The 25,280-nt window shown below is 45.4% G+C and overlaps 1 protein-coding gene, 17 non-coding genes and 1 pseudogene across 18 annotated transcripts; 11 read left to right on the top strand and 8 right to left on the bottom strand.

The window, feature by feature from the left end:
- The window catches only part of LOC141326079 (uncharacterized), a 135,925-nt pseudogene that overhangs the window by 35,429 nt on the left and 75,216 nt on the right, over positions 1-25,280 (bottom strand).
- Positions 118-191, bottom strand: trnam-cau (transfer RNA methionine (anticodon CAU)). Its single transcript has one exon. It is a non-coding gene; the product is annotated as a tRNA-Met (tRNA).
- trnal-cag (transfer RNA leucine (anticodon CAG)) lies at positions 479-561 on the top strand. Its single transcript has one exon. It is a non-coding gene; the product is annotated as a tRNA-Leu (tRNA).
- trnam-cau (transfer RNA methionine (anticodon CAU)) lies at positions 2,385-2,458 on the bottom strand. Its single transcript has one exon. It is a non-coding gene; the product is annotated as a tRNA-Met (tRNA).
- Positions 2,746-2,828, top strand: trnal-cag (transfer RNA leucine (anticodon CAG)). The gene has a single exon. It is a non-coding gene; the product is annotated as a tRNA-Leu (tRNA).
- trnal-cag (transfer RNA leucine (anticodon CAG)) lies at positions 3,882-3,964 on the top strand. Its single transcript has one exon. It is a non-coding gene; the product is annotated as a tRNA-Leu (tRNA).
- Positions 4,665-4,738, bottom strand: trnam-cau (transfer RNA methionine (anticodon CAU)). The gene has a single exon. It is a non-coding gene; the product is annotated as a tRNA-Met (tRNA).
- Positions 5,026-5,108, top strand: trnal-cag (transfer RNA leucine (anticodon CAG)). Its single transcript has one exon. It is a non-coding gene; the product is annotated as a tRNA-Leu (tRNA).
- trnam-cau (transfer RNA methionine (anticodon CAU)) lies at positions 6,934-7,007 on the bottom strand. Its single transcript has one exon. It is a non-coding gene; the product is annotated as a tRNA-Met (tRNA).
- trnal-cag (transfer RNA leucine (anticodon CAG)) lies at positions 7,295-7,377 on the top strand. The gene has a single exon. It is a non-coding gene; the product is annotated as a tRNA-Leu (tRNA).
- trnam-cau (transfer RNA methionine (anticodon CAU)) lies at positions 8,078-8,151 on the bottom strand. The gene has a single exon. It is a non-coding gene; the product is annotated as a tRNA-Met (tRNA).
- trnal-cag (transfer RNA leucine (anticodon CAG)) lies at positions 8,439-8,521 on the top strand. The gene has a single exon. It is a non-coding gene; the product is annotated as a tRNA-Leu (tRNA).
- trnam-cau (transfer RNA methionine (anticodon CAU)) lies at positions 9,222-9,295 on the bottom strand. Its single transcript has one exon. It is a non-coding gene; the product is annotated as a tRNA-Met (tRNA).
- trnal-cag (transfer RNA leucine (anticodon CAG)) lies at positions 9,583-9,665 on the top strand. The gene has a single exon. It is a non-coding gene; the product is annotated as a tRNA-Leu (tRNA).
- On the top strand, positions 10,730-10,812 carry trnal-cag (transfer RNA leucine (anticodon CAG)). The gene has a single exon. It is a non-coding gene; the product is annotated as a tRNA-Leu (tRNA).
- Positions 11,877-11,959, top strand: trnal-cag (transfer RNA leucine (anticodon CAG)). Its single transcript has one exon. It is a non-coding gene; the product is annotated as a tRNA-Leu (tRNA).
- Positions 13,024-13,106, top strand: trnal-cag (transfer RNA leucine (anticodon CAG)). The gene has a single exon. It is a non-coding gene; the product is annotated as a tRNA-Leu (tRNA).
- On the top strand, positions 14,160-14,242 carry trnal-cag (transfer RNA leucine (anticodon CAG)). Its single transcript has one exon. It is a non-coding gene; the product is annotated as a tRNA-Leu (tRNA).
- On the bottom strand, positions 18,387-22,694 carry LOC141325772 (uncharacterized). The gene is made up of 6 exons (XM_073834507.1): positions 22,318-22,694; positions 21,875-22,202; positions 20,947-21,748; positions 20,570-20,779; positions 19,817-20,211; positions 18,387-19,595 (listed from the first exon to the last, which is right to left on the bottom strand). Exons 1-6 carry the CDS (start codon positions 22,692-22,694, stop codon positions 18,387-18,389), a joined length of 3,321 nt encoding a protein of 1,106 aa, XP_073690608.1.

Raw genomic sequence — 25,280 nt, forward strand, 5'->3', positions numbered from 1 at the left:
CACCCTTCAGATGAGCTGTGGCCTTTTTCCCTCAGGCGAAGGAGACAAGCAGGCGGACGGGAACAGAGAAGCCCGCTCTGTCGTGTAAGCGCTCTCAGCTATCAAAAGGCACCACGCTGCCCCGTGTGAGGCTCGAACTCACGACCTTCAGATTATGAGACTGACGCGCTGCCTAACTGCGCCAACGAGGCCGGCGGGATGACCGGTCTGAAATGCGAAGCGCTAGCGTGTCGGTGCCTGCCTGCAGGGCGTAGATCCAAAAGCTGCGTTCAGGTCGCAGTCTCCTCTGGAGGTGTGGGTGCGAATCCCACTTTTCCGACAGAACTGTCCTTTGTCCTTTGGCTTCGGATAACAGCTACAGTCTTCAGCGCTTGGCAGAACATGTGGAGCTATATTTGAATCGAATCAACATTTCGTTAGGGATTCAGACCACAAGCTGGGTGTAGCCGCAACGGGTCAGCTCCCACCACGCAAGCGTGTCAGGATGGCCGAGCGGTCTAAGGCGCTGCGTTCAGGTCGCAGTCTCCCCTGGAGGCGTGGGTTCGAATCCCACTTCTGACAGACTTAAGTTTCTGCTACGGACAACAGCTACGGTCTTCAGCCGCAAGGCTGTAACTTTGCCAACTTTGCCTTGTGTCAGGGCATTAACTTTGCCAAAGCACCACATTTCAGTCGACGTCAGAATTAGTATAAAGTGGCAGTAACTTCCGTTAAACTTGAGAATTACTCCGTTTTATCGTTTGTGCGACATCACTCCTTCCCCGATACCAAGTTGCAGGCACTTTTAAAGAATGCCTTGAAAGACTATGTCAAGTCGTAATAGAATCGAGTCAATATTTCCTTAAGATGAAGGCAACATTGCTTTAAGGTTCACGAAAGCTTGCCTTCCCATTAATAGGGAATTTCATTTCCAATGCCAGCATGATATTACCCTTAAGAAAACCTCACAAGAACACCGCCACATGTTACATGAATACGACAGGGATGGTATTCCTGCATTCATTCAGCATTAGCCCAGCGTGAACACTGAATTTCGATTATATTGCATGTCAAAGGGTGGCCTAGGACTGAATGCAATGTCGCTGGATGGTATTTAGGGAATTTACCTGGAAACTCACAGTTTCTCCCGCAATGTCGTGTCGTCCACCCTTCAGATGAGCTGTGGCCTTTTTCCCTCAGGCGAAGGAGACAAGCAGGCGGACGGGAACAGAGAAGCCCGCTCTGTCGTGTAAGCGCTCTCAGCTATCAAAAGGCACCACGCTGCCCCGTGTGAGGCACGACCTTCAGATTATGAGACTGACGCGCTGCCTAACTGCGCCAACGAGGCCGACGGGATGACCGGTCTGAAATGCGAAGCGCTAGCGTGTCGGTGCCTGCCTGCAGGGCGTAGATCCAAAAGCTGCGTTCAGGTCGCAGTCTCCTCTGGAGGTGTGGGTGCGAATCCCACTTTTCCGACAGAACTGTCCTTTGTCCTTTGGCTTCGGATAACAGCTACAGTCTTCAGCGCTTGGCAGAACATGTGGAGCTATGTTTGAATCGAATCAACATTTCGTTAGGGATTCAGACCACAAGCTGGGTGTAGCCGCAACGGGTCAGGATGGCCGAGCGGTCTAAGGCGCTGCTTTCAGATCGCAGTCTCCCCTGGAGGCGTTGGTTCGAATCCCTCTTCTGACAGACTTAAGTTTCGGCTACAGACAACAGCTACGGTCTTCAGCCGCAAGGCTGTAACTTTGCCAACTTTGCCTTGTGTCAGGGCATTAACTTTGCCAAAGCACCACATTTCAGTCGACGTCAGAATTAGTATAAAGTGGCAGTAACGCCGACGGGCGTTCCGTTAAACTTGAGAATTACTCCTTGTATCGTTTGTGCGACGTCACTCCTTCCCCGATACCAAGTTGCAGGCACTTTTAAAGAATGCCTTGAAAGACTATGTCAAGTCGTAATAGAATCGAGTCAATATTTCCTTAAGATGAAGGCAACATTGCTTTAAGGTTCACGAAAGCTTGCCTTCCCATTAATAGGGAATTTCATTTCCAATGCCAGCATGATATTACCCTTAAGAAAACCTCACAAGAACACCGCCACATGTTACATGAATACGACAGGGATGGTATTCCTGCATTCATTCAGCATTAGCCCAGCGTGAACACTGAATTTCGATTATATTGCATGTCAAAGGGTGGCCTAGGACTGAATGCAATGTCGCTGGATGGTATTTAGGGAATTTACCTGGAAACTCACAGTTTCTCCCGCAATGTCGTGTCGTCCACCCTTCAGATGAGCTGTGGCCTTTTTCCCTCAGGCGAAGGAGACAAGCAGGCGGACGGGAACAGAGAAGCCCGCTCTGTCGTGTAAGCGCTCTCAGCTATCAAAAGGCACCACGCTGCCCCGTGTGAGGCTCGAACTCACGACCTTCAGATTATGAGACTGACGCGCTGCCTAACTGCGCCAACGAGGCCGGCGGGATGACCGGTCTGAAATGCGAAGCGCTAGCGTGTCGGTGCCTGCCTGCAGGGCGTAGATCCAAAAGCTGCGTTCAGGTCGCAGTCTCCTCTGGAGGTGTGGGTGCGAATCCCACTTTTCCGACAGAACTGTCCTTTGTCCTTTGGCTTCGGATAACAGCTACAGTCTTCAGCGCTTGGCAGAACATGTGGAGCTATATTTGAATCGAATCAACATTTCGTTAGGGATTCAGACCACAAGCTGGGTGTAGCCGCAACGGGTCAGCTCCCACCACGCAAGCGTGTCAGGTTGGCCGAGCGGTCTAAGGCGCTGCGTTCAGGTCGCAGTCTCCCCTGGAGGCGTGGGTTCGAATCCCACTTCTGACAGACTTAAGTTTCTGCTACGGACAACAGCTACGGTCTTCAGCCGCAAGGCTGTAACTTTGCCAACTTTGCCTTGTGTCAGGGCATTAACTTTGCCAAAGCACCACATTTCAGTCGACGTCAGAATTAGTATAAAGTGGCAGTAACTTCCGTTAAACTTGAGAATTACTCCGTTTTATCGTTTGTGCGACGTCACTCCTTCCCCGATACCAAGTTGCAGGCACTTTTAAAGAATGCCTTGAAAGACTATGTCAAGTCGTAATAGAATCGAGTCAATATTTCCTTAAGATGAAGGCAACATTGCTTTAAGGTTCACGAAAGCTTGCCTTCCCATTAATAGGGAATTTCATTTCCAATGCCAGCATGATATTACCCTTAAGAAAACCTCACAAGAACACCGCCACATGTTACATGAATACGACAGGGATGGTATTCCTGCATTCATTCAGCATTAGCCCAGCGTGAACACTGAATTTCGATTATATTGCATGTCAAAGGGTGGCCTAGGACTGAATGCAATGTCGCTGGATGGTATTTAGGGAATTTACCTGGAAACTCACAGTTTCTCCCGCAATGTCGTGTCGTCCACCCTTCAGATGAGCTGTGGCCTTTTTCCCTCAGGCGAAGGAGACAAGCAGGCGGACGGGAACAGAGAAGCCCGCTCTGTCGTGTAAGCGCTCTCAGCTATCAAAAGGCACCACGCTGCCCCGTGTGAGGCACGACCTTCAGATTATGAGACTGACGCGCTGCCTAACTGCGCCAACGAGGCCGGCGGGATGACCGGTCTGAAATGCGAAGCGCTAGCGTGTCGGTGCCTGCCTGCAGGGCGTAGATCCAAAAGCTGCGTTCAGGTCGCAGTCTCCTCTGGAGGTGTGGGTGCGAATCCCACTTTTCCGACAGAACTGTCCTTTGTCCTTTGGCTTCGGATAACAGCTACAGTCTTCAGCGCTTGGCAGAACATGTGGAGCTATATTTGAATCGAATCAACATTTCGTTAGGGATTGAGACCACAAGCTGGGTGTAGCCGCAATGGGTCAGCTCCCACCACGCAAGCGTGTCAGGATGGCCGAGCGGTCTAAGGCGCTGCGTTCAGGTCGCAGTCTCCCCTGGAGGCGTGGGTTCGAATCCCACTTCTGACAGACTTAAGTTTCTGCTACGGACAACAGCTACGGTCTTCAGCCGCAAGGCTGTAACTTTGCCAACTTTGCCTTGTGTCAGGGCATTAACTTTGCCAAAGCACCACATTTCAGTCGACGTCAGAATTAGTATAAAGTGGCAGTAACTTCCGTTAAACTTGAGAATTACTCCGTTTTATCGTTTGTGCGACGTCACTCCTTCCCCGATACCAAGTTGCAGGCACTTTTAAAGAATGCCTTGAAAGACTATGTCAAGTCGTAATAGAATCGAGTCAATATTTCCTTAAGATGAAGGCAACATTGCTTTAAGGTTCACGAAAGCTTGCCTTCCCATTAATAGGGAATTTCATTTCCAATGCCAGCATGATATTACCCTTAAGAAAACCTCACAAGAACACCGCCACATGTTACATGAATACGACAGGGATGGTATTCCTGCATTCATTCAGCATTAGCCCAGCGTGAACACTGAATTTCGATTATATTGCATGTCAAAGGGTGGCCTAGGACTGAATGCAATGTCGCTGGATGGTATTTAGGGAATTTACCTGGAAACTCACAGTTTCTCCCGCAATGTCGTGTCGTCCACCCTTCAGATGAGCTGTGGCCTTTTTCCCTCAGGCGAAGGAGACAAGCAGGCGGACGGGAACAGAGAAGCCCGCTCTGTCGTGTAAGCGCTCTCAGCTATCAAAAGGCACCACGCTGCCCCGTGTGAGGCTCGAACTCACGACCTTCAGATTATGAGACTGACGCGCTGCCTAACTGCGCCAACGAGGCCGGCGGGATGACCGGTCTGAAATGCGAAGCGCTAGCGTGTCGGTGCCTGCCTGCAGGGCGTAGATCCAAAAGCTGCGTTCAGGTCGCAGTCTCCTCTGGAGGTGTGGGTTCGAATCCCACTTTTCCGACAGAACTGTCCTTTGTCCTTTGGCTTCGGATAACAGCTACAGTCTTCAGCGCTTGGCAGAACATGTGGAGCTATATTTGAATCGAATCAACATTTCGTTAGGGATTCAGACCACAAGCTGGGTGTAGCCGCAACGGGTCAGCTCCCACCACGCAAGCGTGTCAGGATGGCCGAGCGGTCTAAGGCGCTGCGTTCAGGTCGCAGTCTCCCCTGGAGGCGTGGGTTCGAATCCCACTTCTGACAGACTTAAGTTTCGGCTACGGACAACATCTACGGTCTTCAGCCGCAAGGCTGTAACTTTGCCTTGTGTCAGGGCATTAACTTTGCCAAAGCACCACATTTCAGTCGACGTCAGAATTAGTATAAAGTGGCAGTAACGCCGACGGGCGTTCCGTTAAACTTGAGAATTACTCCGTTTTATCGTTTGTGCGACATCACTCCTTCCCCGATACCAAGTTGCAGGCACTTTTAAAGAATGCCTTGAAAGACTATGTCAAGTCGTAATAGAATCGAGTCAATATTTCCTTAAGATGAAGGCAACATTGCTTTAAGGTTCACGAAAGCTTGCCTTCCCATTAATAGGGAATTTCATTTCCAATGCCAGCATGATATTACCCTTAAGAAAACCTCACAAGAACACCGCCACATGTTACATGAATACGACAGGGATGGTATTCCTGCATTCATTCAGCATTAGCCCAGCGTGAACACTGAATTTCGATTATATTGCATGTCAAAGGGTGGCCTAGGACTGAATGCAATGTCGCTGGATGGTATTTAGGGAATTTACCTGGAAACTCACAGTTTCTCCCGCAATGTCGTGTCGTCCACCCTTCAGATGAGCTGTGGCCTTTTTCCCTCAGGCGAAGGAGACAAGCAGGCGGACGGGAACAGAGAAGCCCGCTCTGTCGTGTAAGCGCTCTCAGCTATCAAAAGGCACCACGCTGCCCCGTGTGAGGCACGACCTTCAGATTATGAGACTGACGCGCTGCCTAACTGCGCCAACGAGGCCGACGGGATGACCGGTCTGAAATGCGAAGCGCTAGCGTGTCGGTGCCTGCCTGCAGGGCGTAGATCCAAAAGCTGCGTTCAGGTCGCAGTCTCCTCTGGAGGTGTGGGTGCGAATCCCACTTTTCCGACAGAACTGTCCTTTGTCCTTTGGCTTCGGATAACAGCTACAGTCTTCAGCGCTTGGCAGAACATGTGGAGCTATGTTTGAATCGAATCAACATTTCGTTAGGGATTCAGACCACAAGCTGGGTGTAGCCGCAACGGGTCAGGATGGCCGAGCGGTCTAAGGCGCTGCTTTCAGATCGCAGTCTCCCCTGGAGGCGTTGGTTCGAATCCCTCTTCTGACAGACTTAAGTTTCGGCTACAGACAACAGCTACGGTCTTCAGCCGCAAGGCTGTAACTTTGCCAACTTTGCCTTGTGTCAGGGCATTAACTTTGCCAAAGCACCACATTTCAGTCGACGTCAGAATTAGTATAAAGTGGCAGTAACGCCGACGGGCGTTCCGTTAAACTTGAGAATTACTCCTTGTATCGTTTGTGCGACGTCACTCCTTCCCCGATACCAAGTTGCAGGCACTTTTAAAGAATGCCTTGAAAGACTATGTCAAGTCGTAATAGAATCGAGTCAATATTTCCTTAAGATGAAGGCAACATTGCTTTAAGGTTCACGAAAGCTTGCCTTCCCATTAATAGGGAATTTCATTTCCAATGCCAGCATGATATTACCCTTAAGAAAACCTCACAAGAACACCGCCACATGTTACATGAATACGACAGGGATGGTATTCCTGCATTCATTCAGCATTAGCCCAGCGTGAACACTGAATTTCGATTATATTGCATGTCAAAGGGTGGCCTAGGACTGAATGCAATGTCGCTGGATGGTATTTAGGGAATTTACCTGGAAACTCACAGTTTCTCCCGCAATGTCGTGTCGTCCACCCTTCAGATGAGCTGTGGCCTTTTTCCCTCAGGCGAAGGAGACAAGCAGGCGGACGGGAACAGAGAAGCCCGCTCTGTCGTGTAAGCGCTCTCAGCTATCAAAAGGCACCACGCTGCCCCGTGTGAGGCTCGAACTCACGACCTTCAGATTATGAGACTGACGCGCTGCCTAACTGCGCCAACGAGGCCGGCGGGATGACCGGTCTGAAATGCGAAGCGCTAGCGTGTCGGTGCCTGCCTGCAGGGCGTAGATCCAAAAGCTGCGTTCAGGTCGCAGTCTCCTCTGGAGGTGTGGGTGCGAATCCCACTTTTCCGACAGAACTGTCCTTTGTCCTTTGGCTTCGGATAACAGCTACAGTCTTCAGCGCTTGGCAGAACATGTGGAGCTATATTTGAATCGAATCAACATTTCGTTAGGGATTCAGACCACAAGCTGGGTGTAGCCGCAACGGGTCAGCTCCCACCACGCAAGCGTGTCAGGTTGGCCGAGCGGTCTAAGGCGCTGCGTTCAGGTCGCAGTCTCCCCTGGAGGCGTGGGTTCGAATCCCACTTCTGACAGACTTAAGTTTCTGCTACGGACAACAGCTACGGTCTTCAGCCGCAAGGCTGTAACTTTGCCAACTTTGCCTTGTGTCAGGGCATTAACTTTGCCAAAGCACCACATTTCAGTCGACGTCAGAATTAGTATAAAGTGGCAGTAACTTCCGTTAAACTTGAGAATTACTCCGTTTTATCGTTTGTGCGACGTCACTCCTTCCCCGATACCAAGTTGCAGGCACTTTTAAAGAATGCCTTGAAAGACTATGTCAAGTCGTAATAGAATCGAGTCAATATTTCCTTAAGATGAAGGCAACATTGCTTTAAGGTTCACGAAAGCTTGCCTTCCCATTAATAGGGAATTTCATTTCCAATGCCAGCATGATATTACCCTTAAGAAAACCTCACAAGAACACCGCCACATGTTACATGAATACGACAGGGATGGTATTCCTGCATTCCTTCAGCATTAGCCCAGCGTGAACACTGAATTTCGATTATATTGCATGTCAAAGGGTGGCCTAGGACTGAATGCAATGTCGCTGGATGGTATTTAGGGAATTTACCTGGAAACTCACAGTTTCTCCCGCAATGTCGTGTCGTCCACCCTTCAGATGAGCTGTGGCCTTTTTCCCTCAGGCGAAGGAGACAAGCCGGCGGACGGGAACAGAGAAGCCTGCTCTGTCGTGTAAGCGTTCTCAGCTATCAAAAGGCACCACGCTGCCCCGTGTGAGGCTCGAACTCACGACCTTCAGATTATGAGACTGACGCGCTGCCTAACTGCGCCAACGAGGCCGGCGGGATGACCGGTCTGAAATGCGAAGCGCTAGCGTGTCGGTGCCTGCCTGCAGGGCGTAGATCCAAAAGCTGCGTTCAGGTCGCAGTCTCCTCTGGAGGTGTGGGTGCGAATCCCACTTTTCCGACAGAACTGTCCTTTGTCCTTTGGCTTCGGATAACAGCTACAGTCTTCAGCGCTTGGCAGAACATGTGGAGCTATATTTGAATCGAATCAACATTTCGTTAGGGATTCAGACCACAAGCTGGGTGTAGCCGCAACGGGTCAGCTCCCACCACGCAAGCGTGTCAGGATGGCCGAGCGGTCTAAGGCGCTGCGTTCAGGTCGCAGTCTCCCCTGGAGGTGTGGGTTCGAATCCCACTTCTGACAGACTTAAGTTTCTGCTACGGACAACAGCTACGGTCTTCAGCCGCAAGGCTGTAACTTTGCCAACTTTGCCTTGTGTCAGGGCATTAACTTTGCCAAAGCACCACATTTCAGTCGACGTCAGAATTAGTATAAAGTGGCAGTAACTTCCGTTAAACTTGAGAATTACTCCGTTTTATCGTTTGTGCGACGTCACTCCTTCCCCGATACCAAGTTGCAGGCACTTTTAAAGAATGCCTTGAAAGACTATGTCAAGTCGTAATAGAATCGAGTCAATATTTCCTTAAGATGAAGGCAACATTGCTTTAAGGTTCACGAAAGCTTGCCTTCCCATTAATAGGGAATTTCATTTCCAATGCCAGCATGATATTACACTTAAGAAAACCTCACAAGAACACCGCCACATGTTACATGAATACGACAGGGATGGTATTCCTGCATTCATTCAGCATTAGCCCAGCGTGAACACTGAATTTCGATTATATTGCATGTCAAAGGGTGGCCTAGGACTGAATGCAATGTCGCTGGATGGTATTTAGGGAATTTACCTGGAAACTCACAGTTTCTCCCGCAATGTCGTGTCGTCCACCCTTCAGATGAGCTGTGGCCTTTTTCCCTCAGGCGAAGGAGACAAGCAGGCGGACGGGAACAGAGAAGCCCGCTCTGTCGTGTAAGCGCTCTCAGCTATCAAAAGGCACCACGCTGCCCCGTGTGAGGCTCGAACTCACGACCTTCAGATTATGAGACTGACGCGCTGCCTAACTGCGCCAGCGAGGCCGGCGGGATGACCGGTCTGAAATGCGAAGCGCTAGCGTGTCGGTGCCTGCCTGCAGGGCGTAGATCCAAAAGCTGCGTTCAGGTCGCAGTCTCCTCTGGAGGTGTGGGTTCGAATCCCACTTTTCCGACAGAACTGTCCTTTGTCCTTTGGCTTCGGATAACAGCTACAGTCTTCAGCGCTTGACAGAACATGTGGAGCTATATTTGAATCGAATCAACATTTCGTTAGGGATTCAGACCACAAGCTGGGTGTAGCCGCAACGGGTCAGCTCCCACCACGCAAGCGTGTCAGGATGGCCGAGCGGTCTAAGGCGCTGCGTTCAGGTCGCAGTCTCCCCTGGAGGCGTGGGTTCGAATCCCACTTCTGACAGACTTAAGTTTCGGCTACGGACAACAGCTACGGTCTTCAGCCGCAAGGCTGTAACTTTGCCAACTTTGCCTTGTGTCAGGGCATTAACTTTGCCAAAGCACCACATTTCAGTCGACGTCAGAATTAGTATAAAGTGGCAGTAACGCAGACGGGCGTTCCGTTAAACTTGAGAATTACTCCGTTTTATCGTTTGTGCGACATCACTCCTTCCCCGATACCAAGTTGCAGGCACTTTTAAAGAATGCCTTGAAAGACTATGTCAAGTCGTAATAGAATCGAGTCAATATTTCCTTAAGATGAAGGCAACATTGCTTTAAGGTTCACGAAAGCTTGCCTTCCCATTAATAGGGAATTTCATTTCCAATGCCAGCATGATATTACCCTTAAGAAAACCTCACAAGAACACCGCCACATGTTACATGAATACGACAGGGATGGTATTCCTGCATTCATTCAGCATTAGCCCAGCGTGAACACTGAATTTCGATTATATTGCATGTCAAAGGGTGGCCTAGGACTGAATGCAATGTCGCTGGATGGTATTTAGGGAATTTACCTGGAAACTCACAGTTTCTCCCGCAATGTCGTGTCGTCCACCCTTCAGATGAGCTGTGGCCTTTTTCCCTCAGGCGAAGGAGACAAGCAGGCGGACGGGAACAGAGAAGCCCGCTCTGTCGTGTAAGCGCTCTCAGCTATCAAAAGGCACCACGCTGCCCCGTGTGAGGCACGACCTTCAGATTATGAGACTGACGCGCTGCCTAACTGCGCCAACGAGGCCGGCGGGATGACCGGTCTGAAATGCGAAGCGCTAGCGTGTCGGTGCCTGCCTGCAGGGCGTAGATCCAAAAGCTGCGTTCAGGTCGCAGTCTCCTCTGGAGGTGTGGGTGCGAATCCCACTTTTCCGACAGAACTGTCCTTTGTCCTTTGGCTTCGGATAACAGCTACAGTCTTCAGCGCTTGGCAGAACATGTGGAGCTATATTTGAATCGAATCAACATTTCGTTAGGGATTCAGACCACAAGCTGGGTGTAGCCGCAACGGGTCAGCTCCCACCACGCAAGCGTGTCAGGATGGCCGAGCGGTCTAAGGCGCTGCGTTCAGGTCGCAGTCTTCCCTGGAGGCGTGGGTTCGAATCCCACTTCTGACAGACTTAAGTTTCTGCTACGGACAACAGCTACGGTCTTCAGCTGCAAGGCTGTAACTTTGCCAACTTTGCCTTGTGTCAGGGCATTAACTTTGCCAAAGCACCACATTTCAGTCGACGTCAGAATTAGTATAAAGTGGCAGTAACGCCGACGGGCGTTCCGTTAAACTTGAGAATTACTCCGTTTTATCGTTTGTGCGACATCACTCCTTCCCCGATACCAAGTTGCAGGCACTTTTAAAGAATGCCTTGAAAGACTATGTCAAGTCGTAATAGAATCGAGTCAATATTTCCTTAAGATGAAGGCAACATTGCTTTAAGGTTCACGAAAGCTTGCCTTCCCATTAATAGGGAATTTCATTTCCAATGCCAGCATGATATTACCCTTAAGAAAACCTCACAAGAACACCGCCACATGTTACATGAATACGACAGGGATGGTATTCCTGCATTCATTCAGCATTAGCCCAGCGTGAACACTGAATTTCGATTATATTGCATGTCAAAGGGTGGCCTAGGACTGAATGCAATGTCGCTGGATGGTATTTAGGGAATTTACCTGGAAACTCACAGTTTCTCCCGCAATGTCGTGTCGTCCACCCTTCAGATGAGCTGTGGCCTTTTTCCCTCAGGCGAAGGAGACAAGCAGGCGGACGGGAACAGAGAAGCCCGCTCTGTCGTGTAAGTGCTCTCAGCTATCAAAAGGCACCACGCTGCCCCGTGTGAGGCACGACCTTCAGATTATGAGACTGACGCGCTGCCTAACTGCGCCAACGAGGCCGGCGGGATGACCGGTCTGAAATGCGAAGCGCTAGCGTGTCGGTGCCTGCCTGCAGGGCGTAGATCCAAAAGCTGCGTTCAGGTCGCAGTCTCCTCTGGAGGTGTGGGTGCGAATCCCACTTTTCCGACAGAACTGTCCTTTGTCCTTTGGCTTCGGATAACAGCTACAGTCTTCAGCGCTTGGCAGAACATGTGGAGCTATATTTGAATCGAATCAACATTTCGTTAGGGATTCAGACCACAAGCTGGGTGTAGCCGCAACGGGTCAGCTCCCACCACGCAAGCGTGTCAGGTTGGCCGAGCGGTCTAAGGCGCTGCGTTCAGGTCGCAGTCTCCCCTGGAGGCGTGGGTTCGAATCCCACTTCTGACAGACTTAAGTTTCGGCTACGGACAACAGCTACGGTCTTCAGCCGCAAGGCTGTAACTTTGCCAACTTTGCCTTGTGTCAGGGCATTAACTTTGCCAAAGCACCACATTTCAGTCGACGTCAGAATTAGTATAAAGTGGCAGTAACGCAGACGGGCGTTCCGTTAAACTTGAGAATTACTCCGTTTTATCGTTTGTGCGACATCACTCCTTCCCCGATACCAAGTTGCAGGCACTTTTAAAGAATGCCTTGAAAGACTATGTCAAGTCGTAATAGAATCGAGTCAATATTTCCTTAAGATGAAGGCAACATTGCTTTAAGGTTCACGAAAGCTTGCCTTCCCATTAATAGGGAATTTCATTTCCAATGCCAGCATGATATTACCCTTAAGAAAACCTCACAAGAACACCGCCACATGTTACATGAATACGACAGGGATGGTATTCCTGCATTCATTCAGCATTAGCCCAGCGTGAACACTGAATTTCGATTATATTGCATGTCAAAGGGTGGCCTAGGACTGAATGCAATGTCGCTGGATGGTATTTAGGGAATTTACCTGGAAACTCACAGTTTCTCCCGCAATGTCGTGTCGTCCACCCTTCAGATGAGCTGTGGCCTTTTTCCCTCAGGCGAAGGAGACAAGCAGGCGGACGGGAACAGAGAAGCCCGCTCTGTCGTGTAAGCGCTCTCAGCTATCAAAAGGCACCACGCTGCCCCGTGTGAGGCACGACCTTCAGATTATGAGACTGACGCGCTGCCTAACTGCGCCAACGAGGCCGGCGGGATGACCGGTCTGAAATGCGAAGCGCTAGCGTGTCGGTGCCTGCCTGCAGGGCGTAGATCCAAAAGCTGCGTTCAGGTCGCAGTCTCCTCTGGAGGTGTGGGTGCGAATCCCACTTTTCCGACAGAACTGTCCTTTGTCCTTTGGCTTCGGATAACAGCTACAGTCTTCAGCGCTTGGCAGAACATGTGGAGCTATATTTGAATCGAATCAACATTTCGTTAGGGATTTAGACCACAAGCTGGGTGTAGCCGCAACGGGTCAGCTCCCACCACGCAAGCGTGTCAGGATGGCCGAGCGGTCTAAGGCGCTGCGTTCAGGTCGCAGTCTCCCCTGGAGGCGTGGGTTCGAATCCCACTTCTGACAGACTTAAGTTTCTGCTACGGACAACAGCTACGGTCTTCAGCCGCAAGGCTGTAACTTTGCCAACTTTGCCTTGTGTCAGGGCATTAACTTTGCCAAAGCACCACATTTCAGTCGACGTCAGAATTAGTATAAAGTGGCAGTAACTTCCGTTAAACTTGAGAATTACTCCGTTTTATCGTTTGTGCGACGTCACTCCTTCCCCGATACCAAGTTGCAGGCACTTTTAAAGAATGCCTTGAAAGACTATGTCAAGTCGTAATAGAATCGAGTCAATATTTCCTTAAGATGAAGGCAACATTGCTTTAAGGTTCACGAAAGCTTGCCTTCCCATTAATAGGGAATTTCATTTCCAATGCCAGCATGATATTACCCTTAAGAAAACCTCACAAGAACACCGCCACATGTTACATGAATACGACAGGGATGGTATTCCTGCATTCATTCAGCATTAGCCCAGCGTGAACACTGAATTTCGATTATATTGCATGTCAAAGGGTGGCCTAGGACTGAATGCAATGTCGCTGGATGGTATTTAGGGAATTTACCTGGAAACTCACAGTTTCTCCCGCAATGTCGTGTCGTCCACCCTTCAGATGAGCTGTGGCCTTTTTCCCTCAGGCGAAGGAGACAAGCAGGCGGACGGGAACAGAGAAGCCCGCTCTGTCGTGTAAGCGCTCTCAGCTATCAAAAGGCACCACGCTGCCCCGTGTGAGGCACGACCTTCAGATTATGAGACTGACGCGCTGCCTAACTGCGCCAACGAGGCCGGTGGGATGACCGGTCTGAAATGCGAAGCGCTAGCGTGTCGGTGCCTGCCTGCAGGGCGTAGATCCAAAAGCTGCGTTCAGGTCGCAGTCTCCTCTGGAGGTGTGGGTGCGAATCCCACTTTTCCGACAGAACTGTCCTTTGTCCTTTGGCTTCGGATAACAGCTACAGTCTTCAGCGCTTGGCAGAACATGTGGAGCTATATTTGAATCGAATCAACATTTCGTTAGGGATTCAGACCACAAGCTGGGTGTAGCCGCAACGGGTCAGCTCCCACCACGCAAGCGTGTCAGGATGGCCGAGCGGTCTAAGGCGCTGCGTTCAGGTCCCAGTCTCCCCTGGAGGCGTGGGTTCGAATCCCACTTCTGACAGACTTAAGTTTCTGCTACGGACAACAGCTACGGTCTTCAGCCGCAAGGCTGTAACTTTGCCAACTTTGCCTTGTGTCAGGGCATTAACTTTGCCAAAGCACCACATTTCAGTCGACGTCAGAATTAGTATAAAGTGGCAGTAACTTCCGTTAAACTTGAGAATTACTCCGTTTTATCGTTTGTGCGACGTCACTCCTTCCCCGATACCAAGTTGCAGGCACTTTTAAAGAATGCCTTGAAAGACTATGTCAAGTCGTAATAGAATCGAGTCAATATTTCCTTAAGATGAAGGCAACATTGCTTTAAGGTTCACGAAAGCTTGCCTTCCCATTAATAGGGAATTTCATTTCCAATGCCAGCATGATATTACCCTTAAGAAAACCTCACAAGAACACCGCCACATGTTACATGAATACGACAGGGATGGTATTCCTGCATTCATTCAGCATTAGCCCAGCGTGAACACTGAATTTCGATTATATTGCATGTCAAAGGGTGGCCTAGGACTGAATGCAATGTCGCTGGATGGTATTTAGGGAATTTACCTGGAAACTCACAGTTTCTCCCGCAATGTCGTGTCGTCCACCCTTCAGATGAGCTGTGGCCTTTTTCCCTCAGGCGAAGGAGACAAGCCTAACTGCGCCAACGAGGCCGGCGGGATGACCGGTCTGAAATGCGAAGCGCTAGCGTGTCGGTGCCTGCCTGCAGGGCGTAGATCCAAAAGCTGCGTTCAGGTCGCAGTCTCCTCTGGAGGTGTGGGTGCGAATCCCACTTTTCCGACAGAACTGTCCTTTGTCCTTTGGCTTCGGATAACAGCTACAGTCTTCAGCGCTTGGCAGAACATGTGGAGCTATATTTGAATCGAATCAACATTTCGTTAGGGATTCAGACCACAAGCTGGGTGTAGCCGCAACGGGTCAGCTCCCACCACGCAAGCGTGTCAGGATGGCCGAGCGGTCTAAGGCGCTGCGTTCAAGCTGGGGAACAATAGTCCGTCAAAGACGGGGAAGAAGGGAAGAAAAGGGGGAAGGAAGAAAAGGAGAAAGGGAAGAAGAAAGAGAAAAAATGATGAAAAGAAAGGGTGAAATGTGACGTTTAAACATAATACTTCATTAGAATGCGCGCTACGATACATTTTCCGGTTTCTTTGTGCGTGAAAATCGCGCATTTATATTACACTGTTTCCTATTGCAGGCGCTCACCAAGACCGGGGTTCGAATCCAGCTAAAGGCAACTTTTTGTATTGTTATTGTTATATTGTTAATTTAATTAAATAAATGCAATTTTTAAGGTTAATAAAGTGTACATATGTACAATTCTTTCATGAAAAATAAAGAATACCAATGGAACTGTGGTATTGTTGATGTTGTTGTTATTATTACTTATTTTGTATTTGTTGTATTAATACTGTTTATTCTGATTAAGCATATTATTATTATTATTCTTTGTTTAATTGATATTACTTATTCTGATTAGGAGTTTTGTATGTTACATTCATTCAAGACATTTACAAATCGGTTATTTGTAATGAAAAAAGATTATTAGTGATAATTAAAATAAAATAGTCATTAATATGCTGAAATATTTTGATTTACAATACAGTAATGAATATTAAATAAATACAATTATATTAACTATTAAATAAGTTTTCAAAGAATAATAAATGAAAAGGGAAATAAAATGAAAATAAAAGTAAAAATCAAAACGCAATCATTTCCCAGTTTGTTTTTATTTTGCAATTATTCCAACAATACAGTAATGAATATTACATAAATAAAATTAAATATTAAATAAGTATTCAAACAACAATAAATTAAAAGGGAAATAAAATGAAAATAAAAGTAAAAATCAAAAAGCAATAATTTCCCAGTTTGTTTTTATTTTACAATTATTCCAACAATACAGTAATGAATATTACATAAGTAAAATTAAATATTGAATACATTTTTAACAGGAGAAACAGGAGAAAAGCAATCATTTCCAAGTTTGTTTTTATTTTGCAATTATTCCAACAATACAGTAATGAATATTACAGTTTTTTTCAATTGCTAACAAGTGTAGCTAACTGTATTTTCAGTTTTACATCTCTCACTGCTCCTGCTCCTCTCACTGCATCTCTCACTGCATCTCTCACTGCTCCTGCATCTCTCACTGCATCTCTCACTGCATCTCTCACTGCTCCTGCATCTCTCACTGCCCCTGCATATCTCACTGCATCTCTCACTGCTCCTGCATCTCTCACTGCATATCTCACTGCATCTCTCACTGCCCCTGCATATCTCACTGCATCTCTCACTGCTCCTGCATCTCTCACTGCATCTCTCACTGCTCCTGCATCTCTCACTGCATCTCTCACTGCTCCTGCATCTCTCACTGCATCTCTCACTGCTCCTGCATATCTCACTGCATCTCTCACTGCTCCTGCATCTCTCACTGCATATCTCACTGCATCTCTCACTGCCCCTGCATATCTCACTGCATCTCTCACTGCTCCTGCATCTCTCACTGCATCTCTCACTGCTCCTGCATCTCTCACTGCATATCTCACTGCCCCTGCATATCTCACTGCATCTCTCACTGCTCCTGCATCTCTCACTGCTCCTGCATCTCTCACTGCATCTCTCACTGCTCTTGCATCTCTCACTGCCCCTGCATATCTCACTGCATCTCTCACTGCTCCTGCATCTCTCACTGCATCTCTCACTGCCCCTGCATATCTCACTGCATCTCTCACTGCTCCTGCATCTCTCACTGCATCTCTCACTGCTCCTGCATATCTCACTGCATCTCTCACTGCCCCTGCATCTCTCACTGCTCCTGCATCTCTCACTGCATTTCTCACTGCTTCTGCATCTCTCACTGCATCTCTCACTGCTCCTGCTCCTCTCACTGGGCCTGCTTTTCTCCCCGGGCCCCTTGCTCTTACTCTTCCTCATCCAGACATAACAGTATTTGTCTTTTTCTGTTTCTGTTTCCAAAAACATCACTCCTCAAAGTCCAGACTGGAATCAGCTGTGGTTGGCCCAGTTAACCCAACATAAATCAGCTGGGTGTCAATTATTCAATTGTTTGTTTATTATCAGCTGAGATATATTGATATTGTTTTTGAACTGATATCATTGCAGAAGCAGAGGTTTTTATACTGTATCTAAAGTTTGGAATATTGTTTTTGCTATTGTGGGATGTTGTGTGGTAACATTCGTAAATACTACAAAAATGATCCATAATTTTGTTGGGAGGTATAGCTTGTCTGTTAAGAAAATGTAAGCATTGTGAAAAGGTGTTCACTGACTGCATATTGGGTGAAAACGACATGAAATGTGTGAATGGTATGGCCACAAAAGACCGATGCTGTGCTAATTGTGTTTAAAGTTTTGAAAATGTGACAACTGGTTGGACAAACGCTTGTTAGCGACTGAAAAAAACTGTAAATAAATAAAATTAAAAATAAAAAAGTATTCAAAGAACAATAAATGAAAAGGGAAATAAAATGAAAATAAAAGTAAAAAACAAAAAGCAATCATTTCCCAGTTTGTTTTTATTTTGCAATTATTCCAACAATACAATAATGAATATTAAATAAATAAAATTAAATATTAAATAAGTTTTTAAACAACAATAAATGAAAAGGTAAATAAAATGAAAATAAAAGTAAAAAACAAAAAGCAATAACTTCCCAGTTTGTTTTTATTTTGCAATTATTCCAAAAATACTGTAATGAATATTACATAAATAAAATTAAATATTAAATACATTTTCAAACAACAATAAATGCAAAGGCAAATAAAATGAAAATAAAAGTAAAAAACAAAAAGCAATCATTTGCCAATTTGTTTTTATTTTGCAATTGTGCCAACAGAATGGTAATGAATATTAAATAAATAAAATTAAATATTAAATAAGTATTCAAAGAACAATAAATTAAAAGGGAAATAAAATTACAAATATTAAGTTTTCAAAACCAATAAATAAGTTAAATGAAAAGTTAAGTTCTCAAAAACAAGAAATAAAAAGTTTAATAAAATATTAAATAATAGTTAAAAAAAACTATAAAAAGTTGAAAACACAATTTTTTTTTTTACACAAATATTAACAATAGTGAACTCTTTTCCCTATATACACCACATACACACAAATATGTACGTTATTTGGGAAGGGTTTTCCGCATTTCCTCCAGCCACTGTTCTTTTGTAACAGTTTCAGTCTGTGGGCAGTACACCCTGCCCCTGTACTGGCTATGCCCCGTTGCACTTGTTTTAAATTGCCCACACTTCTTACAAGTGTTTGCTTCTACAGTTCTCCAGTAGGGTCTCTTGGGCATGGTTTGCGGACTGGCAGTTGGTGCAGCAGGTTGTGAACTGGTACCCTGCACAACTGTAGGCTGAATTATTGGCATCCCCTGGACCAATGGGATTCCCTGAACCATCGGCATACCCTGGACCATCGCCATTCCCTGGACCATTGGCAGTCTTTGGACCACTTGCAGACCCTGTAGCACTGGCACACCCTGAAGCATTGGCACTCCCTGAAAACTTGGTCCTGTTGATACGACTATGTTGGGTACCATCTGCACTGATACTCCAGGTGCTGATGGCGTAACTGACACAGGACTCTGTGCTGGTGCCTTGGGTCTGAGAGGGGGTCGTCCAAAAGAAGTCTGCCTCTGCTTTGCCTGACCTGCTGTGCTCTCTGGTAGCTTGTACTGGTGCTGCTCCGCTGGTTGTTCTGTCTCAGTCCGTAGACGTTTGGCAGCCTGGAGAGGCTCCTGAGCTTCAGGGAGGGGCTGAGGCAACTGAATGCCCTGAAGCAGCACAGACAGCTCCTGCTTTTTCTGTCTGTTGTTGTGCCACTGAATCAGTGTGTTCTGGTTAACCTCCACCAGCTGCAGTGATGTTCCTCCCATCACCAAGCTGTTGCCCAGTACAAGCTGCCTTATCCTTCTGTAGTCTTGAAGGATCAGAGACCATCTTGACAGTGCTCCCTTGCCTTTTCTTTTGGGGCTTGGGTGAGCAGTGCAAAGCCTGATGAAGATGGTCTCCACCAGGCGGCAACAGTCAGGCCATTGTGCAGGTGCGCTGCTTGCACCCAGCACACATCTGGTGGTGCTCTCTACTCCAGGGGTTTGAGTGGGCCTCTTAGGTACTCTGAAGCGTCCACTCAGCAGTCTCTTCTGATGTCGAGCTGCATACACCACCCGTTGCTTGTCCTGGTCATCCAGGTTCTGCCAAAGTGCAATTATGGTGTTGGCTTCCTGGTTGGTCAGGCTGAGGGCTGTGTGACCACGGAGATCCACCAGATATTCTGCCAACCTGTCCACATGTTGATAACCAGGGACATTTTGGCTGTCAACGGCCTATTAAAAAACACCAAAACGTGGTACAATTATTACATTATCATATTTGTTTGATGTACAATTCCATAACAGATTATTATAATTTTTATCAGTGTGAAGCTGCTTTGGCACATTCTTTATAGTATAAAGCACAATGGAAAGAAAGCTGACTTGACTTGATGTGTATTTGCTGCTTACTAATGACTTTGATTCTTTTAAATGTTGTTTCATCTTGCACTTACCATTTCTTCATCATCTTCCTGACCAGCATCCTCTGGCTCTGAGGGAAGAGGTGAAACAGATGTTTCAGATGGGACAGGTGAGACAGCAGTCCCTGAGGGTCCAGGTGATGTGGGAGACTGTGAGAGGCCTTGTGTAGGGTCAGGGACTGGTGAAGGGGATGGAGAGCCCAGTACAGAAGTACCACTAAGTGCAAGTGTGGAAGAGGGTGGTGACAAGTCAGCCTCCAGATCAGTAATGGTCTGATCCTCGCTGATGTCACAGAAGCCCTCATCTTCATCTCGCTCCTCCACACTGAGGTCTTCAATGAGCTCTGCGTTCTGCTCGGAGTCTGGATTCATGTCCTGCAGTGCCTGACCTGTCTGCTGAAACAGATACTGGACTCCAATGAGCTCACCTGAAATAAAAATAATAAACAAACAGGAATTAAATACAATGCTGAATCATTGAGGAGGAAAAAAACATATGCAAAAACACATAATGCAACACAATACAAATGATAATTGAGAGACGTACAAATAAATATTCCTCAAAAACCTATTGTATCATATTAGATACTTACATGTAACATGATTTTCCAAATGCCTTTTTCTTGATTAAAAGTATAAACTATCAATAAAGTTTGGATAATGTCGATAATTTAAAAGCCTTAGAAATTTGCATATCAATCATGACAGTAGACTTTGTAGAGTTAAATATATAGACAGAGATTACACAGAAATTCTAAGTTCATTAACAATAACACTTTTTCTTACCGGTGTAACAGGCAGGGGAACAAAATGTTGGAACCACTTTCTTGCCAAACAGCTTTTCATAGTTGCTGTTTACACAGTGAACAAGTTCTCCTGTGTAGCTGCATAAAGCTGATGGTTCTGCTGACAATGAAGCAGCCTCCCTGTCCTGGTTCCACCGGTGTAGTCCCTCCAGCAGATAAATCTGAAAGTTAAGACTGTTTGCACTGGTCCCTGTTAATGGACACAACAGTGTAAAGGTGAGTGTTAAAGAAACACAAAAGACAAGTAATGTGTTTTATATATATACATACATATATATATATATACATATACATATACACATACATATATATATATATATATTATATATATGCACAGGGAGTATGACAGAGACATACCTGGGATGAAACGGTTCAGGTGTAGGTGAAAGGACTCGAGAGAAGTGGAGCCTCTGGCACATCTGTATGTCGTTAGAAGCACACCTCCCTTGGTTAAGCTTCCAGTCTCTATATAGAGCACAACACCAGGGGGGTCTTGGATGCACTTTACATGCTTCTTCTGGACACTCCAGATGTGCTCCATCCTTTTTTGATCCAGGAGAGGAACACCCAGGGAGTCATTGCCCTTGCTGCTCAAGAGCTCTGTAAACAGCCGTTCAAGGAGAAGGATGGTAGTCTCCTCTCCGCGGGTTCTCCTCCGGCAATGTAGAGCCAGCTCATTCCTGGTAAGATGCTTGTTGACATCTTCATCTGCCAGCGAAGGCCAACCCTGGGAGATCAATAGCGCTCTCTTTGCTTTGCGAAGCACTGAGAGATCAGCTGCATCCCATTCAAAGATGCACGCTGATAGCCGCGACATGAAGATGGGGTACAGCTGATGGGCATCAGTTGTACACCCCAGGGCAATCCTGCGCATAAAATGCCAGATGTCCAAGCGTATCATGAGATCTGGCCAACCTCTGAATCTGGTTTTCAGCTTCGTCTCGCCCACCTCAGTGCAGCACCCACAGTCCACATACAACACAGCAGGTGGATCCACACCAGCCTGTTGGTATCTTTTCACCAGACCATCTACCATCATATCCAGTCCTGCTCCTTCCTGGGCTGTCAGCACGCTCATGAGCACCTGACCAAACTCATTGCCGACAGAGGTAAGCCAGAGTCCCGTTCCCCTCGCTGTCCCAGCCAGCTTCTTGGTTATCTGTAATAAGACATGATATGGAACATGCTGTAAATGCAATCAAACATCCCACCATGTAAAATACAGATATACTGCTGTGTTGTGTATATAAACAACAGCATTAATAAACAAAAATCCACAACTAACCTTTTTAGTAGAATCCATCTTCAAGACAGAGCCATAGGTGGATGTTATCCTTGCATGGATTTCATCCAGCCTTGTTAGGATGTCTTGGCTGTACACGGTGAGTAGCCACTTGCAGCTTGGCACCACTGTAGGCTGTGGGGGTTCCTGGAATTTTACTGGCAACACTCCAGGTCGATTAAGAAAGTCGACACACTGGGTGGTGTATCGGGCCAGACGCTGGAGCCACTCCTCGCTGTGGTTTTCACGCAGCTGCTTTATCACCCGCGTGGGGCTGTTGCCTAAGCTACGCTCACGCAGTAGCCGGATGACCCGCATATCACAGGCATACCTTAGAAAAAGCAAAATACACTCATTCATATATTTTACATATTTGATTTGTAAACTATTTGCATATGTATGTGATGATGGCCTAACAACATGATGCAGAATGAAAGTGTGCTTACTTCCGCGTGAGGATAACCCGAAACTCAGAGCGATGACCCAGGTCTAGCTGTTGCAGGACTGTCTGACTCCAGGACACATGCGAGGCTCTACACTTGGTACAGATGAGGGTTTCTGTAACCATGCTGTACATTCTGTCGATGTCCAGAACCTGCCGTGCCCTTTTGTGCAGACCACCTCCTGTCAGTTGATGCCGTCCGCAGGCAGGATTGGGACAGAGAATCTTGACCCTCCACAGCTTGTACGGCATCCACAGCAGAAGTGCATGACAAAAGAATCTGTCTGGAGCTGGACCCTGATTGTAGGTAAGTGCTGGCTGTGGTGGGTAATACCAGAGCTGGAGGTCATCACGGAGCTCTGGCTTTCCCTTGGACCCCATTTTGAAAAGCCTTTTGCCAATCCACTTGTGATCTTCTGGTGGCAAGGTCTCCGACCACAAACGAGGAAGTGGAACTACAGATGGAGCTTTCAATAATGTCCCCGAAGGAAACGTCTGTGAAAGAAAAAAGACAAACCATTTAGTCAAGTAAGGTTATTGATTTAATAAGCATTTCATCAAGGCATGGCTACTTTTACATAAAATGATCATTACAATTATTGTTTTCTTTTTTGTGTTGTATTACAATGATAATTATGACAACGAAACGGATAACTTTATATTACCCATTTCTGTCTTCCAAAAAAAAAGGAATTATATATAAAATATTCTAAAGTCTTGCTTGATATATAAAAGAATACATTTTACAAACAATCTATCTTTATTTTGACACATGAATGTTAACATCTATAAATTATTTATCATTAGTAAATTAGGATTCCGTCAGCTTGACATTATTACCATAGTTTGATTGTTGTTGTTTTATCAGCTGTTTATCAGTGTTTTAAGAAACTACTGGTAATAAAAGTCAGGTAACACTTTATTTTAAGGTGTCCTTGTGACACGTTACATGTACTTACTATCATAATAACAATTATTAATGCATAAGTACATGCAAGTAACCCTAAGACAAACCCTAATCCGAACCCTAAACATTTAGTAAGTACATATAGGAAATTATATTATATTACTCAGTACTTAAATGTATAATTACACTGTAACAAAGACACCTCAAAATAAAGGGTTACACTTTATTTTAAGGTATCCTTGTTACAGTGTAATTACACATTTAAGTACTTACTAATATAAATTAACTTATTGTATTAATGTATTTACTATAGGGTTAGAATTTGATTTAGGGTCACTTGCATGTTATTAAATGTTATTATAATAGTAAGTACATGTAACATTTAATAAGGACACCTTGTGTAACCAAAAGTCATATTCAAAAAATCAGGGCATGTGAGCCTTTTCACATCTCTAGACATACTTTAAGTGAAAAAACAACAACAAAATAAATCAATTTATTTTCAAAGTGTTTGTTATGGAGTTAGAATTGTTGCATAATTCCAAATAAATACATTATGATCCACAAATAAATGTAAAGCGATTGACAAAAACAACCATATACACAAAATAAATAAAATGAGATCCACAAATAAATTCCACAAACATGAATTATATTCACAAGTAAAAAAATTCGAATTGCAAATAAAAAACATACTCACAAATATATATTTTTAATCCTACAAACACAAATTCGACCTGCATTTATATGTGAATCGCGTACTGTGCATTTATAGATCGCTACTCGTATTTGTGGATTGCTCTCTGTGCATTTGTAAATCACTGCGCGTATTTGTGAATTTTGAAACATTTCAAGCGTCAAGACCATAGACTGTAAGGTCAAGACGCAAACTAATCCACAAATGCATGGACTCCACCCACCTTTTACTTAAGCCAATCAGATACCGGCCACGTGGGGCTGACCAATCGTTGCATGTTCTTGCTCCAACCAATCACGTTTTTATACGGTGACCGTAAGGGGAAACCTTCGGTTCACTTATGTTTGTCTTGGCCACTACATTTAACTCGTGGGAACCTGATATTATGTCGTGGCCACGAGATATTAATTCGTGAGAACATCATATTATGTTAGCATATGTTATTTGTCATATTCGTTATTTTCCCCTTCATTTTGATCTCTTAACTCTCTGAATGTAGGTTCTATGACTGTGATATTTACTGGAATGCAGTTCAAAGGTTGAATGTAATATATATTGTATTTTATTTAGTCTATTAATGGACAAATATAGTGTTTCACTAAAGAGTGAATTAATCACGTAGTTTCGTTTGGAAATCATTTATCGTCAGAGTAAAATAGGCCTACATGACATTCCTTCTATTAACGTTAACTGATCGTCTTTTTTCCGTAGTTGTATTATTATTATCGTCATCATTATTATAATTATTACTATTATTATTAGCCTATTATTATTGTATATATTTTTATTTTTGTTTATATTCATTTTCCCTCTTGATTTCTATCTCTTTACTTAACTTTCTATATGGAAATGATACTGTGTAAATGCTTGACATTTCACTGAGGAATGAATCATTCACGTAGTTTAATTTGTAAATGAAAACGTGGGCAACACACAGGCATAATTACAATCATAAAGTCATATAATATATGTCAAGCATTTTACAGTATCATTAATCATCATATAGAACGTTAAGAGATCAAAATTAAGGGGGGAAACGAATATAAACGAAAATAAAAATATATAAAATGTAGGCTAATAATAATAGTAATAATTATAATAATGATGACGATAATAATAATACAACTACGGAAAAAAGACGATCAGTTAATAGAAGGAATGTCATGTAGGCCTATTTTACTCTTACGATAAATGATTTCCAAACGAAACTACGTGATTAATTCACTCTTTAGTGAAACACTAGATTTGTCTATTAATAGACTAAATAAAATACAATATATGTTAAATTCAACCTTTGAACTGCATTCCAGTAAATATCCCAGTCATAGAACCTACATTCAGAAAGTTAAGAGATCAAAATGAA

This window comes from Garra rufa, chromosome 2, assembly GCF_049309525.1.
Source record: "Garra rufa chromosome 2, GarRuf1.0, whole genome shotgun sequence".
Taxonomy (NCBI): domain Eukaryota; kingdom Metazoa; phylum Chordata; class Actinopteri; order Cypriniformes; family Cyprinidae; genus Garra; species Garra rufa.